Genomic DNA, 16,507 nt, shown 5'->3' with positions numbered 1-16,507 from the left:
AGAGAGGCCTGTAATTTTCATCATAGGTACACTTCAACTATGACAGACAAAATGAGGGAAAAAAATCCCGAAAATCATATTGTAGGATTTTAAATTTATTTGCAAAATATAGTGGAAAGTAAGTATTTGGTCAATAACAAAAGTTTCTCAATACTTTGTTATATACCCTTTGTTGGCAATGACAGAGGTCAAAGGTTTTCTGTAAGTCTTCACAAGGTTTTCACACACTGTTGCTGGTATTTTGGCCCATTCCTCCATGCAGATCTCCTCTAGAGCAGTGATGTTTTGGGGCTGTTGCTGGGCAACACAGACTTTCAACTCCCTCAAGATTCTCTATGGGGTTGAGATCTGGAGACTGGCTAGGCCACTCCAGGACCTTGAAATGCTTCTTACGAAGCCACTCCTTCGTTGCCCGGGAGGTGTGTTCGGGATCATTGTCATGCTGAAAGACCCAGCCGCGTTTCATCTTCAATGTCCTTGCTGATGGAAGGAGGTTTTCACTCAAAATCTCACGATACATGGCCCCATTCATTCTTTCCTTTACATGGATCAGTCGTCCTGGTCCCTTTGCAGAAAAACAGCCCCAAAGCATGATGTTTCCACCCCCATGCTTCAAAGTAGGTATGGTGTTCTTTGGATACAACTCAGCATTCTTTCTTTCCAAATACTCTCTAGCAAACTTCAGATGGGCCTGGACATGTACTGGCTTAAGCAGGGGGACACGTCTGGCACTGCAGGATTTGAGTCCCTGGCAGCGTATGTTACTGATGGTAGGCTTTGTTACTTTGGTTCCAGCTCTCTGTAGGTCATTCACTAGGTCCCCCCGTGTGGTTCTGGGATTTTTGCTTACCGTTCTTGTGATCATTTTGACACCACGGGGTGAGATCTTGCGTGGTGCCCCAGATTGAAGGAGATTATCAGTGGTCTTGTATGTCTTCCATTTCCTAATAATTGCTCCCACAGTTGATTTCTTCAAACCAAGCTGCTTACCTATTGCAGATTCAGTCTTCCCAGCCTGGTGCAGGTCTACAATTTTGTTTCTGGTGTCCTTTGACAGCTCTTTGGTCTTGGCCAGTGGAGTTTGGTGTGTGACTGTTTGAGGTTGTGGACAGGTGTCTTTTATACTGATAACAAGTTCAAACAGGTGCCATTAATACAGGTAACGAGTGGAGGACAGAGGAGCCTCTTAAAGAAGTTACAGGTCTGTGAGAGCCAGAAATCTTGCTTGTTTGTAGGTGACCAAATACTTATTTTCCACCATAATTTGCAAATAAATTCATTAAAAATCCTACAATGTGATTTTCTGGATTTGTTTTCTTATTTTTCTGTCGTAGTTGAAGTGTACATATGATAAATTACAGGCCTTTCATCTTTTTAAGTGGGAGAACTTGCACAATTGGTGGCTGACTAAATACTTTTTTGCCCCACTGTACTCCATAACAGAGTACACTCTCGGCCAACAGGAAGAGGTAGGAAGAGGATGATTAAAAAAATTGAACACCTAAAGATGTGACTGAAGAAAAGAGAATAGAAACAACGGACCGAAAGATTGAAGACTAAATCAAATGGAATTTTTGAAAATGAACATAAGTAAACTACACCAGTGGCTAAGGAACAGAGCTGACCAGGAAAGCTTGTCATGTTTCTCAACACAGTTCTGGTGGTTGTGACAGACCTTTGGGCTGGACTGCTTGGTAGTGCCATATTCAGACACCCTTTTCACCTCCTGTTGTCAGGCTTGGTTCTGTTTGGACCAGTGCTGAGTCTGTGGGTGTCCAAGTACAGCATCTTTGCAAACAGAAACCACTACCTCTGCAGGTGAGAAGACTGTCACGACATAGACCAACACCAAACAGTATTTTGGGGATTAAACGGGCATGATATAAAATATTGGAGAGAGTAGATAAGTTACATTATTTTTCTCTTACTGTTGCTTTGTGATCAATGAATGTATTCTTTATGCTACCTGATTTCACACAGATAATATTCAAGTATCCATACCATCTAGTTCTGTCCCGAGCTATATAGCCATCTTACATTACTGTAGAAGTCTGCTTTGAATTCTCTCAGGATGTTCCTGTGATCATGCTGGGGTTGGGCCTGCGTCTTCACGGGCTCCTTCCTCTTCTCCATCTGTCGATAACCCCCTCTCTCCCTTTGCCACCTCTCACAGATAGCTGTCATGGGAGTGCTGTGGTGGTGCTGTCACCATCTTCTGACTCTGATGGAGAATGCAGCAGGTAGCGGCTACAAGCCAATGCCTGCTACACTGGATGGGGGCCTGAATCTGGGCCAGGGAACCAGTGTCCCAGGTCAGTCTTTACTCTTGCTCCATGAGGGCAAGGCCTCATGCCTGAAAACGGGCATGCTGTTGCGAGGCTTGGAGGTCTCCGAGGACACCCTCCTCCTCTGCTGCCGCCTCCTGGCTGAGGAGACTGCCATATTGGGGCCCTACCTGGCCCTAGGAGGGCCTGCTCCGCATCTCCCTGCTGGGCTTGTGGCTGATGATGCTGTTCTGTCTGCTGGCTCACTTACCATAGGTTCCCTTCCCAGCTGCTGGGGGGAGCTCTAGGATATCTGGGCTGGAGGGGGCTGTAGCAGGGCTGGTATCATTTGCAATCCAGCTGATGCTGTCCTTGGTGGCCTGGAGAGGGACTACTCACCACCACTCAGAGAGCAGTGAGAGAGATGTCCATGACGTGTGGAGGCACTGACCTAAACATTTATGTCTTAGGATAAGAATGGTTGACACTCCACAGCACAAAAAGTCTCTGCCTGATATTTTATAAAAACTAAGTTATGATTTTTGCTTGCGCTTTTCTGGTGCTTTATATTCAATGGGATAACTCCTAATGCCAATAAGATCGAATTGGATAACAGGACGATGACGTACATTACCACAGGATGGAGTAAAGTCTCAAATTTTTCACATGTTTCCTAAACAAAATATTTAAATACTTTCAAATCTCACCTTGAGGCAAAAAAGAACAACTCACTTCATATGTCAGTTATCACTGCTTTATTTTGAAATCTGAATAAAAATGATTGTGTAATACAGCAGGGTTATTTTTATCATTGATGAAAATGAAAACGTTTTTAAATGAACTGTCTGAATGTATTCAGTTACCCAACAATCATCTTAACATGTTGCACTACACGATTTGTATCATAACCAGTGAATGGTTGAGTAGGTGTATTGCCGTCTCCAGTGCACATACAACAGTCAGTTGATCATCAGTAGATGAGGGCTTTGCAGTCCCCTCTGGGCTTCTTGATCTTGTCATAGTTCTTGTTAATTATGTCCAACAGCACGGCCTGGTGAGTGGGTGACAGAAATAGCAGGGTAATTACATCACTGAAATATTTCATCATCACTTACACCATCCTTTCATGTCAAGGGCATCAAACAGTGGAAGATGTCAGGGTAGGTAAGTACAATGAAAATAGCAGGAGGCATTGTAATTATGGACTCAATCAATTTGTTAACAGGGTAAGATTTCCAATGACAACTTGAGGTCTCTTGAGGTTAATACTTGTTCACACTGGTAAATGTTATTCAATTCTGGGTTGAACATTATGGGGATGCTGAGCACTTGAACTCTAATGAGGGGAAAAAAGGAATGATACATCAGGCATCTTGGCTTACATAAGTGTTGCGGATCTCCAGAACCACAATGCGCAGCTCACAGTACTGGTACTGGTCCAGCTCATGCACCAGCTGCCTGTAGTCTCCCTTGAGTTATAAGTATATGCAATATGGTTAACACACACACACCAATGAAAGTGAGCATGTGCATGCACACACACACACACACAAAACACAGAGTTAAACTAACCACATGTGGCTCTTTTGAGGCCTTGTCAACAGCATCCCCTCTCTCACTGTAGTACCTGACAACACATCAAATAATAAAGGTGTGTGTTAGTCACATTAACACATTGATTACATACATAATTAGATAGTATGTAGGTAAAGAGTAATTACACAACTAATTGAAATTATTTTGGTCTAAGTCTCTTACTTTGAGATCTGTGTCTGGAATCCCTCAATCTTCGTGCGAGTGTTGGTCAACAATTCAAACACTTTTTCCTGTGGAAAAACATTCATGAAAATAGGCCTGCACAGGTAAAAAAAACATAATATGAATGACTATAATATATATATATATATATCAGATATGACAATATCTTAGTCATCTCAGAAGTCCATAACACTGACCTGCACAGCTACCCCAAAGTTGTTCCCATCTTCAATTTTGGGAATCTGAAGTTGCACCCACATTGACACCTGCCAGAGCAAGAGATTATAGAATGTATGTATTTCTATACACACTTGCCTTACAATTACACATGCCTTCTCACCTATTTAGCAATAGAGATGTGCTAGTGAATCTTAGATGTAAAATAACAGTTTGGCCAATATAGAGTAACAGAGACAAAAGGCTGACTGACGGTGTTGAGTTTCTCCTTCAGTATCTGGATCTGAGGCTTGATCTCCTTCAGAAGACTTTCCACTCTCTCGTTGCAGGGGATCGGACCACAGGCAGGCCCTAGGGAAAAACACCATCAGAAAACCCAGAGTAGGACAAAGCTATCCCAATGCACTGATCTAAGATTTGATTTGTGTGTCCCCTCTAATGCTTAAAAGTTCAGACGCAGCTACTTTAAACGGAGCATACAAAACATTAAGAACTCTTTCCATGACAGACTGACTAGGTGAATAAAGGTGAAAGCTATGATCCCTTATTGATGTCACTTGTTAAATTCACTTCAAATTAGTATATGTAGTGGAGGAGACAGGTTAAAGAAGGATGTTTAAGCCTCAAGACAATTGAGACATGGTTTGTCTATGTGTGACATTCAGAGGGTGAATGGGTAAGACAAAATATTTAAGTGCCTTTGAACGGGGCATGGTAGTATGTGCCAGGCGCACCGGTTTGGGTCAAGACTGCAATGCTGCTGGGTTTTTCACGCTCAACAGTTTCCTGTGTGTATCAAGAATGGTCCACCACCCATAGGACATCCAGCCAATGACAACTGTGGGAAGCATTGGAGTCAACATGGGTAATAATTAAGTACCTTACTGTGATTGTTTTACATTAAAATGGTCAAAAATAAACAAAAGTAGCTTAGCAAAAAGCAATTTCTCAAGAAAGAATTTTGCTAGGACTGTCTAGCAGTGGTCTGAAGAGGGAGGGGAAAACTAGCTGTTATTGGCAGAGAGGTTTGTAACTCTTTCTTATTGGTCTATTTCCAAATGTACCACCTGATGATATCACCAGGCAGGCCAAAACTCCATCCCACCAAAACAGGATGAAATTATTCCAACCTAAGTGTGGAAATATATATAAAACACAGGTAAATCACATTTTTGACTGCATTGGGCCTTTAAAGTGTCACTCTAGTCTAATGTTCACCTCCTTTAACCTAATTTACTTAATAAAATGTATATCTCAAAAGGTGGTCAAGGTATGTCATGACATAGCACAAGTGGGGATATCGTTTTTCAACAGTAAAAGTACAAAAATCTCTGGAGGACGTTTTTAAGATTAGGGGATGATCCCAGATCTGTACATACAGAAATTTAACAACTAACTGTGGTGGTACATCAATGGTATTGTGTCTTTACCTGCATCGTCATCTTCTTTATCGCTGTCCTTGTCTTTCTTTCCTTCCTTTGCTTCTTTCTGACAAAAAAAAGAGGAACGGGGTAAAGGATTTGCAAGATTGATCAATTTGCATGGTTGATACTACTTTTAATGATTCCAGTGTAATCCAAGGGGTTAATCATGATATAATACTGAATTAGTGAAATGTATGTACCTCCTCTTTCTTCTTTCTCTTTGCCTCTTCTTTAGCAGGGTCTGGCATTGGGATGTCCAGAGGTGACTTCAGCGCTGCCAGGCCATCAGTGCTAAAGGATTTCTGGGGTCCATTTCAAGGGGTATGAATGATAAACAAAGCATTGACAAACAGCTCGTATTTGCCTACTTACAATAGCATTGCGTCAATGTATCTGGACTGAAATCGAAAAGGTGTTTTTTCATGGTCAACATCTGTCCATACCTTCAATAGCATCTCCATCTCTGCAATCTTCTGAGGGAAGAATGATGTGACCAGGGTCTCTGCCTATAACGCACAGGAAATACATCAGTTACCAACGTTGGACATAGTCATGATTACCATCTAAAATGTGCTTATTAGACTATCAAAAATAAATATGTCAATTACCTCTTTAGTGAGCTGAGTGCAGAAGTCATCGACCTAGGAAATTGAAACCAAAGAAATACGATGTATTTATTTTTGTAAATGAAACTGTATGCAAGGCACAGCAGAAAACCCAACTCCCACTGTCTCTACTTTACACCTACTTTACACCTGACTACGATAGCCGGGGTAAGGTCACCTGATGTGGCCTCACCTGGATCTACTGTTGGTCTAATTATCAAAACGCCTTGAAGATTATCAGGGCTGGTGAATTATCTAAACACACATTATATTGGTAGGCTACAGCCATGAATGATTATAGGTTACATTTGGCTTGTGTTTGTTATTACACTTATAACATTTCAATTGACAACCTACCATCTTCTTGGACTCCGGGCGAATGTCTATGGAAGTCATCTTGTGTGATGGGAATATATTTATTTGATAGTCAAAAAATACCCGTTTCAATGCAATAATAGGCAATAATTAAATAGTTGAAAGAATGCGCGATTATCCTAAATGTCTAATTGTACACAACGCGGAAAACAGTCGCAGTTAGTCAGCACACAAAAAAGTGAAAATGAAAGCAAGTAAACACTTTTCAGTGTTCCGTACTTTCCAGTTTTGAAGCTCAAGATGCAGCATCGTGGGATTTGTAGTTTAATTGTGGGTTTAATAACCTGCAGACACTAGGCTCTCCATTTAATGAGTTTGACACCCCTGCTGTAGAAAGCAATAGTAATGGCGTCTTTTTGTAGGCACGAACGCTGCCATGGCTCGTTGGCAAAAAGCCTATGGGGAAAAATGAAACGGAGGACCACTGCGATGTTGGGGTCAACACCTTGAATGGCACTTCAGTGCTCACACATTCTAGTGTGAAACTCCCCTGAGGTCTCTCCAACACAAATGAACCAGCAATTGTGTAGATCACATTGTGAGAATTTCAATTTATGGTAATTTAGATTTTTATGGATTTGATCCAGCAACCTTTCGGTTACTGGCCCAACACTCTAACCACTAGTCTAACTGCTGTACTTTAAAGTACTACTTAAGTCATTTTTTGTGGGTATATGTACTTTACTATTTATATTTTTGACAACTTTTACTTTACTACATTCCTAAAGAAAAGAATGTACTTTTTACTCCATACATTGTCCCTGACAACCAAAAGTACATTTTGAATGCTTAGCAGTACAAGAAAAGGGTGAAATTTACGCATTTATCGAGAGAACGTGTGAAATGGTGCCATCTGCTTCGCTTAATATAAGGAATTTGAAATGCTTTATACTTTTACTTTTGATACTTAAGTATATTTTAGCAATTACATTTACTTTTGATACTTAAGAACAGTTGAAGTCAGAGGTTTAGCCGAAAACATTTAAACTCAGTTTTTCACAATTCCTGACACTTAATCCTAGTACAAATTTCATGTTTTAGGTCAGTTAGGATCACCACTTTATTTTAAGAATGTGAAATGTCAGAATAATAGTAGAGAGAATGATTTATTTCATCTTTTATTTCTGTCATCACATTCCCAGTGGGTCAGAAGTTTACATACACTCAATTAGCATTTGATAGCATTGCCATTAAATTGTTTAACTTGGGTCAAATGTTTTGGGTAGCCTTCCACAAGCTTCCCACAATAAGTTGGGTGGATTTTGGCCCAATTCCTCCTGACAGAGCTGGTGTGACTGGTCAAGTTTGTAGGCCTGCTTGCTCACACACGCTTGTTCAGTTCTGCCCACAAATTGTCCAATGGGATTGAGGTCAGGGCTTGTGATGGCTCGTGATGCCATCTATTTTGTGAAGTGCACCAGTCCCTCCTGTAGCAAAGCACCCCCACTTTGTTGTCCTTAAGCCATTTTGCCACAACTTTGGAAGTATGCTTTGGGTCATTGTCCATTTGAAAGACCCATTTGCGACCAAGCTTGAACTTCCTGACAGATGTCTTGAGATGTTGCTTCAATATATCCACATCATTTTCCTTCCTCATGATGCCATCTATTTTGTGAAGTGCACCAGTCCCTCCTGCAGTAAAGCACCCCCACAACATGATGCTGCCACCTCCGTGCTTCAGGGTTGGGATGGTGTTCTTCGGCTTGCAACCTTCCCCCTTTTTCCTCCAAGCATAACAATGGTCATTATGCCAAACAGTTCTATTTTTGTTTCATCTGACCAGAGGACATTTCTCCAAAATGTACAATCTTTGTCCCCATGTGCAGTTGCAAACAATAGTCTGGCTTTTTTTATGATGGTTTTGGAGCAGTGGTTTTTTCCTTGCCGAGCGGCATTTCAGGTTATGTTGATATGGGGCGGCAGGGAAGCCTAGTGGTTAGAGTGTTGGACTAGTAACCGGAAGGTTGCAAGTTCAAACCCCCAAGCTGAGAAGGTACAAATCTGTCGTTCTGCCCCTGAACAGGCAGTTAACCCACTAGGCTGTCATTGAAAATAAGAATTAGTTCTTAACTGACTTGCCTGGTAAAATTATAGGACTCATTTTACTGTGATATAAATACTTTTGTACATGTTTCCTCCAGCATCTTCACAAGGTCCTTTGCTGGGATTGAGATTTGCACTTTTCACACTAAAGTAAGTTCATCTCTAGGAGACAGAACGCATCTCCTTCCTGAGCAGTATGTCGGCTGCATGGTCCATGGTATTTAAACTTACGTACTATTGTTTGTACAGATGAGCGTGGTACCTTCAGGCGTTTGGAAATTGCTCCCAAGGATGAACCAGACTTGTGGAGGTCTACAATTTTTTTCTGAGGTCTTGGCTGATTTGTTTTGATTATCCCATGATGTCAAGCAAAGAGGCACTGAGTTTGAAGGTAGGCCTTGAAATACATCCACAGGTACACCTCCAATTGACTCAAATGATGTCAATTAGCCTATCAGAAGCTTCTAAAGCCATGACAACATTTTCTAGAATGTTCCAAGCTGTTTAAAGGCACAGTCAATTTAGTGTATGTAAACTTTTGACCCACAGGAATTGTGAAATAATCTGTCTGTAAACAATTGTTGGAAAAATGGCTTGTGTCATGCACAAAGTAGATTTTATATATTTTATATATGCCATTTAGCAGACGCTTTTATCCAAAGCGACTTACAGTCATGTGTGCATACATTCTACGTATGGGTGGTCCCGGGGATCGAACCCACTACCCTGGCGTTACAAGCGCCATGCTCTACCAACTGAGCTACAGAAGGACCACCAAGTAGATGTCCTAACTGACTTGCCAAAACTATAGTTTGTTAACAAGAAATTTGTGGAGTGGTTTAAAAACAAGTATGACATTTGGGTACTTTTTCCACCAGTGCGTGAAACTTTTCATACATTTGGTGTACTGGCATTGGGTACAATTGCCACAATTGCCAGGGTGGATAAGCAGGAGCCTGGTCTTGTTTGAGCTTGACATCGGATCTGACAACAATGTCCAACCTGGTCTCAGAGCATTTCGTATTATTCTTTACGTAAATCCGTGTCTGTCCATTTAGTATATGATACGTTTCGCATGGTATGTATTAATTTGTGGATGTCCATCACCCATTTCGTATGATATGTTTCAAATTACAATTAGTATTATACACTGAACAAAAATATAAACTCAACATGCAACAATTACAAAAATGTACAGAGTTACTGTTCATATAAGTAAGTCAGTCAATTTAAATAAATTCATTAGGTTCTCAGCTATGGACTTCACATGACTGGGAATACAGATATGCATCTGTTGGTCACAGACACCACAGTCTTGCAGTCAGGTCAAGAACGTGTTGAGGACGATGAGCACGCAGATGAGCTTACTTGAGACGGTTTCTGACAGTTTTTGCAGAAATTCTTCAGTTGTGCAAACCCACAGTTTCATCAGCTGTTCGGGTGGCTGGTCTCAGATGATCCAACAGGTGAAGAAGCCAGATGTGGAGGTCCTGGACTGGCATGGTTACACTTGGTCTGCGGTTTTGAGGCCGCTTGAACGTACTGCCAAATTCTCTAAAACAACATTGGAGGTGGCTTATGGTAAAGAAAGTAACATTCAATTATCTGGCAACAGCTCTGATGGACATTCCAGCAGTCAGCATGCCAATTGCACGCTCCTTCAAAGCTTGAGACATCTGTAGTGTTGTGTTGTGTGACAAACATCACATTTTAGAGTGGCCTTTTATCATCCCCAGCACAAGGTTCACCTGTGTTTAATCAGCTTCTTGATATGTCACACCCATCAGGTGGATGGATTATCTTGGCAAAGGATAAATGCTCACTAACAGGGATGTAAACAAATGTGTGCACAACATTTGAGAGAAAAAATGCTTTTTGTGCATATGGAAAATGTCTGAGACCTTTAATTTCAGCTCATGAAACATGGGACCAACACTTTAAATGTTCCGTTTATATTTTTGTTCAGTATATGTTACGAATTTTCAAAACGTAGGATATGTTACTATTATTATGTTACGAATTCTAGCTCGCGCTAACGTTAGCTAGGTTAGGGGTTAAGGTTAGGGTTAAGTTTAGGAGTTAGGTTAAGGTTAGGGTTAGGGGAAAGGTTAGCTAAAAGAGTTAGGGGAAGGGTTGGTTAACATGCTAAGTAGTGGCGAAGTACCTAGCTGAAAAGTTACTAATTAGCTAAAATCTTAACTGGAGTGTCTTGGAATTATGTACAGAATAATAAGAAATGCTCTGAAACCAGGCTGCACTGTCTTTAATGTTTTCATCTCGACAGTAAGCACTGCAGGAGGCTGCTGAAATGTATTCCCTGGAGCTGGGTCTAAGCGTAGAATATCCCAATGTTTTTGATGATGCCTAGTAGTTCTGGACTTTGCAGGGTGTAGGTAGTGATCAGTTGAATGGAGGGTTTCTACATTAAACCCAAAAGGGTTCTCCTATGGGGACAGCTGAAGAACCCTTTCGGAACCACTTTTTCTAAGAGTGTATTCAAACATGTTTGTGGGAGCATATCAGTTTGGCAGACATCCAGGATTTACCCTACAGAACGATGAGACAAGACCAGAAATGTATACCAGGCAACAGTGATTACGAACCCCTCTCTGCTCCAGACCTCCAATAAAGCATCAGCAGCTTAGTTACTTGTCATATAGGACTGTATTGTCTGAGGGTCCTTGTTTTGCTATAGTGTGTTGCAATGATGGAATAATCTAATTTGGCTGACATTCAATTTCAGTCAAAGGAGAAAGATGCAAACCAATTACAAGCACACAAGGAAATTGCTTGAAAATGTCTTGAATTTTCTCTTGGCTATGTACTTAATGTGTACGCTGAGTGTACAAAACATTAGGAACACCTTCCTAATATTGAGTTGCACCCCCTTTTGACCTCAGAATAGCCTTAATTCATTGGGGCATGGACTCTACAAGGTGTCGAAATCATTCCACAGGGATGCTGGTCCATGTTGACTCCAATGCTTCCCACATGTCAAGGCTCCGAGTGGCGCAGCAGTCTAAGGCACTGCATTTCAGTGCTAGAGGTGTCACTACAGACCCTGGTTTGATCCTGTGCTGTATCACAACTGGCCGTGATCGGGAGTCCCATAGGACGGCGAACAATTGGCCCAGTGTCGCCCGGGTTAGGGGAGGGGTTGGTTGTCATTGTAAAATAAGAATTTGTTCTTGCTTAGTTAAATAAAGTTTAATAAAAAATAAATAATAATAACTGTGTCAAGTTGGCTGGATGTCCTTTGGGTGGTGGCCCATTCTTAATACACACGCAAAACTGTTGAGTGTGAAAAACTCAGCAGCGTTGCAGTTCTTGACACAGTCAAATCGGTGCGCCTGGCACCTACTACCACACCCCGTTGAAAGACACTTAAGTCTTTTTTCTTGCCCATTCACCCTCTGAATGCCACACATATACAATCCATGTCTCAACTGTCTGAAGGCTTAAAAATACTTATTTAAACTGTCTTCTCCCCCTTCATCTACACTGATTGAAGTGGATTTAACAAGTGACATCAATAAGGGATCATCGCTTTCACCTGGTTATTCTGTCATTGAAATAGCAGGTGTTCCTAATGTTCTGTACACTCAGTGTATCTCCTTTACAGTCAATGGAGACTTACACAAAATGGGCCAGAAAATGTTGTTAGACTTTGTGATGCATTTAATCCAAAGGGCAAAAGTAATCTTGAAGTGTTTGCGAAACCATTAATTATTGATTGATGTGATTGAGTGAGTGATTCAAACTTGAGCTGTTTTTCACTTCTGCCTAATTGCGAAATATACTGACCAAAGGTCTTTCCTCAATGGATGACAGATGAGAAATGGGAGGGGAGCATTTAGAAGAGAAACAAAGGAAGAGTGGCAAAGGTTGACTGACATGTTAATAGAAGTTGTGTTCTGTACCATAAATAAACGTGCTCAATGAAATAGTATACGTTCAAACAAAGAATGCAATTCTAAATCAAGTTTAATTACTGATACATTAGTCACGTTATGAAAGTACAAGCATCAATAATTATTGTTTGATCCTCTGCCCAATACTTTTCCTTTTGATTAAAAACAAAGTGCAAACATTTAAAAAATATTTCAACCAAACCAGATTTATAATTGCATTCTCTGCCATCTCCCTTTGAATGTGTATTTGAAGATGACATTTGAGTTTCATCCTGGTTCTGTGATCTGATTTGAGTATGCAAACAAATGAACAACAGACATTCCTTGGCCTGACCATTTAGCTGGTTTGAAAATTATTTAAAGGACAGAACACACTTTGTATTTACTGATGATGTTAAATCAAGACATAACAAAGGGTGTCCCACAGGGATCGATTCTTGGTCGGGTTCTTTTCACTATTTACATTAACATTATTTGTTTATCTGTAAAAAATAAATACAAATAAAATACAAATATGCTATTGCCCCCACAGCTGCCAGGTTCTGTCAGAGCTTCAATCTGCCTTTATTGCCCTGCAGAAAGCATTTGTCAAACTGAAATTGGTACCCAATGCAGGTAAAATCAAGTGTATGTTATTTTCCAAATCACGTAAAAATGTTTCTGATGATTTATGTATAAATACATTGGATGGTGCCCTCATTGATTGTGTTCCTGCTTATAACTATCTGGGCATCTGGATAAGTGGAGGCTGGTGGGAGGAACTGTAGGAGGACGGGCTCATTGTAATGGCTGGAATGGAATAAATGGAACAGTATCAAACGCATCAAACATATGCGAACCACATGTTTGAATCCATTCCATGAATTCCATTCCAGCCATTGCAATGAGCCCATCCCCCTATAGTTCCTCCCACCAGCTTCCACTGATCTGGATTGATGAAAAACTATCTTTCAAAAAGCATGCAGATGAGTTAAGAAATAAAAAATAAAAATAGGGTTTGAAATAATTTTGTTCAAAACCTATTTCAAATAGTTTTCATTGTTGGATTGTTGGACATAAAAGACTAAAATCACCTGGAACACAGCTCAAAGTGATTTTCCCAAGTATTTCCATGCATAAATAGGGGCACATGTGACATCTTATTCCAATTTGGGGCGGTAGGTAGCCTAGTGGTTAGAGCGTTGGTCAAATCCCTGAGCTGACAAGGTGAAAAGCTGTCGTTCTTCCCCTGAACAAGGCAGTTAACCCACTGTTCCTAGGCCGTCATTGAAAATAAGAATTTGTTCTTAACTGACTTGCCTAGTTAAATAAAGGTTAATCAAAGTTTGACATTATTCTGTTATGTCAAATACTAAACTCAGAAAAAAAAGAAACGTCCCTTTTTCAAAACCCTGTCTATCAAAGATAATTCGTAAAAATCCAAATAACTTCACAGATTTTCATTGTAAAGGGTTTAAACACTGTTTCCCATGCTTGTTCAATGAACCATAAACAATTAATGAACATGCACCTGTGGAAAGGTTGTTAAGACACTAACAGCTTACAGACGGTAGGCAATTAAGGCCACAGTTATGAAAACTTAGGACACTAAAGAGGCCTTTCTACTGACTGAAAAACACCAAAAGAAAGATCCCCAGGGTCCCTGCTTATTTGTGTGAACGTGCCTTAGGCATGCTGCAAGGAGGCATGAGGACTGCAGATGTGGCCAGGGTAATAAATTGCAATATCCGTACTGTGAGACGCCTAAGACAGAGCTTCGGGGAGACAGGACAGACAGCTGATCGTCCTCGCAGTGGCAGACCACGTGTAACAACGCCTGCACAGGATCAGTACATCCGAACATCACACCTGTGGGACAGGTACAGGATGGCAACAACAACTGCCCAAGTTACACAAGGAACGCACAATCCCTCCAACAGTGCTCAGAATGGCAAAAGGGTTTTCTAATGATCAATTAGCCTTTTAAAATGATAAACTAACACAAGGTGCCATTGGAACACAGGAGTGATGGTTGCTGATAATGGGAATCTGTACGCCTATGTAGATATTCCCTAAAAAAGCTGCTGTTTCCAGCTAATAGTAATTTACAACATTAACAATGTCTACACTGTATTTCTGATCAATTTGATGTTATTTTAATGGACAAAAAAATGATTTTCTTTCAAAAACAAGGACATTTCTAAGTGACCCCAGAATTTTGAACGGTAGTGTATGTTCCAGCCTTCTAACTATCCACTCAAGGGGAAATCGTCCGACATCTGAATGTAATTTGGGACCCATTGGACACAGTTTATCATAGCGCATTGCTCTTTATTATGGGCAATAGGCTCAGTACACATCATTTCATTTTGTAACAGAAAGTAGGCTGGCACTCATTGAAGTCTCGTAGATCGATGCACTGCGCTCTTTTTGTCTATAACGCCCTGGGTTAATAATGCTCTCTTGCATAAACTTCCACCATACCTTACAGTACCTCATTGTTAACCTTCAGATGTATAAATGACCAGACCCCGACTCAGGGATCGCTTTACCCTGGAGATCCCTTCAATCTCCACCGAGTTAGGTAAACTGCTTGATGTTTTTTTGCGCCTCATGGGGAACGATCTCCTAAAGTCCTTAAAGTTGGTGCCTCTAGGGTAATTCCGGTGGATGTTAGAGGGCCTTTTTACTGATGAATATGTTTGTTTCATATGATTGTGTTTTGATTTTGTTGTTTGTTTTTTCATGTATAGTGTAATTGTTGTTTATATATTGGTTATGCTGTTATCTGTGTCAATCATGATGGCATAGCCTAGGTAATTTGTTAGGCCTATTTATCCTATGCAGTGCTTCATTTGTAAATTGGTTTGGTGCCGGAACAAAAAGTGAGCGTGAGAGGGGAGTGACATTGGGAGCTGAGGTACCGGAACCGTTATACTAAAACATTGCATGTATATCATCACATTTGTGTAGTGGAAACCTTTTCTGTGACCTAGGGTCCGGTAAATGTTTTGCCATTAATAAACGCATTGGCCTTTTATAAACGCATTTTATAAACGCATTTCATGCAATTCTACGTGACTGGAGACTTCGGTATAATCTTGTTTTAATGCTGGCAAAACTGGCAAAACAACTGGGAATTCCGAGCTGTGAAATCTCCAACTTCTGATTTTACTGCGTTCAAGACGAGCTCCGACTGGGAAAATTGATTTTGAACGGTCATCCAACACAGAATTCCAAGTGGGGAACTCTGGCTGGCCTCTTTCTAGAGCTCCGACTTTCCGACCAGTTGTCTTGAAAGCACCATAATACTGCATGATCGTAAATGACAGGCTATTTTGATACTGACAAACTGAGAATCTGAGCTCAATGAAAACGACCTTGTCTTGAATCCATCAATAGCCTAGGTGTGTGGAGACATATTATATCCTATGATATGAGGAGGAAATTATAATCCTAAAAATGCTTTCTAGTTTCACTGACTCGCCCAATGATGCACAGCTCACTCCCTAGTGATGGCATATGTGCTCCGTTCTGTGCCACATGCCTCTTACTCTCTCTCTCTCTCTTTTGTTTTACAAAGTAAAACAATATTTGGAAGTTGATCAACTGGTTTGGTAGCCTAAACTTGACAGATTAGACTGAGAGTCTTCTCTTTTCAGCAGGAGCCATTTGCTTCCCAACCAGAGTTTTCCCGCGATTGTAGACTATTTTAAATATTGCGATAGGCCAGTTTTGTATGCATGCTGTTTTTTCACTGAGATATTTTCTGCACGTTTATGACTGCAGGCCATACGCGTTATTGGGCTACTCTCCACAGCTAGGCAATTTTAAATAATACATCCTTTATCCTCAGTGGCTAAATGTTAGGCTTTCTCATGGTTGAGAAAGAGGCAACTCGAATGAACTTTGATGGCGTTTATTATAATTTATTTTACATTGCAAAAAGCTACAATCATTTTTCATGCCAC

General features: G+C 40.7%; 1 protein-coding gene and 1 pseudogene across 1 annotated transcript; one reads left to right on the top strand and one right to left on the bottom strand.

Annotated features, from left to right (window-relative positions):
• The first annotated feature begins 2,092 nt into the window (after positions 1 to 2,092).
• LOC124038973 lies at positions 2,093 to 2,739 on the top strand (annotated as a pseudogene).
• Positions 2,740 to 3,004: 265 nt separating this feature from the next.
• On the bottom strand, positions 3,005 to 6,849 carry LOC124039155 (proteasome activator complex subunit 1-like). Its single transcript, XM_046355050.1, has 11 exons — positions 6,586 to 6,849; positions 6,232 to 6,264; positions 6,067 to 6,129; positions 5,824 to 5,925; positions 5,630 to 5,687; positions 4,453 to 4,550; positions 4,220 to 4,288; positions 4,023 to 4,090; positions 3,837 to 3,891; positions 3,647 to 3,733; positions 3,005 to 3,315 (listed from the first exon to the last, which is right to left on the bottom strand). Exons 1-11 carry the CDS (start codon positions 6,622 to 6,624, stop codon positions 3,235 to 3,237), a joined length of 753 nt encoding a protein of 250 aa, XP_046211006.1. The 5' UTR covers positions 6,625 to 6,849; the 3' UTR covers positions 3,005 to 3,234.
• Between the last annotated feature and the right edge of the window lie 9,658 nt (positions 6,850 to 16,507).

The sequence above is a fragment of the Oncorhynchus gorbuscha genome, linkage group LG07 (assembly GCF_021184085.1).
Source record: "Oncorhynchus gorbuscha isolate QuinsamMale2020 ecotype Even-year linkage group LG07, OgorEven_v1.0, whole genome shotgun sequence".
NCBI lineage: Eukaryota > Metazoa > Chordata > Actinopteri > Salmoniformes > Salmonidae > Oncorhynchus > Oncorhynchus gorbuscha.
The sequence above is the reverse complement of the archived record's forward strand: the minus strand, read 5'-3'. Positions and strand labels throughout refer to the sequence as shown.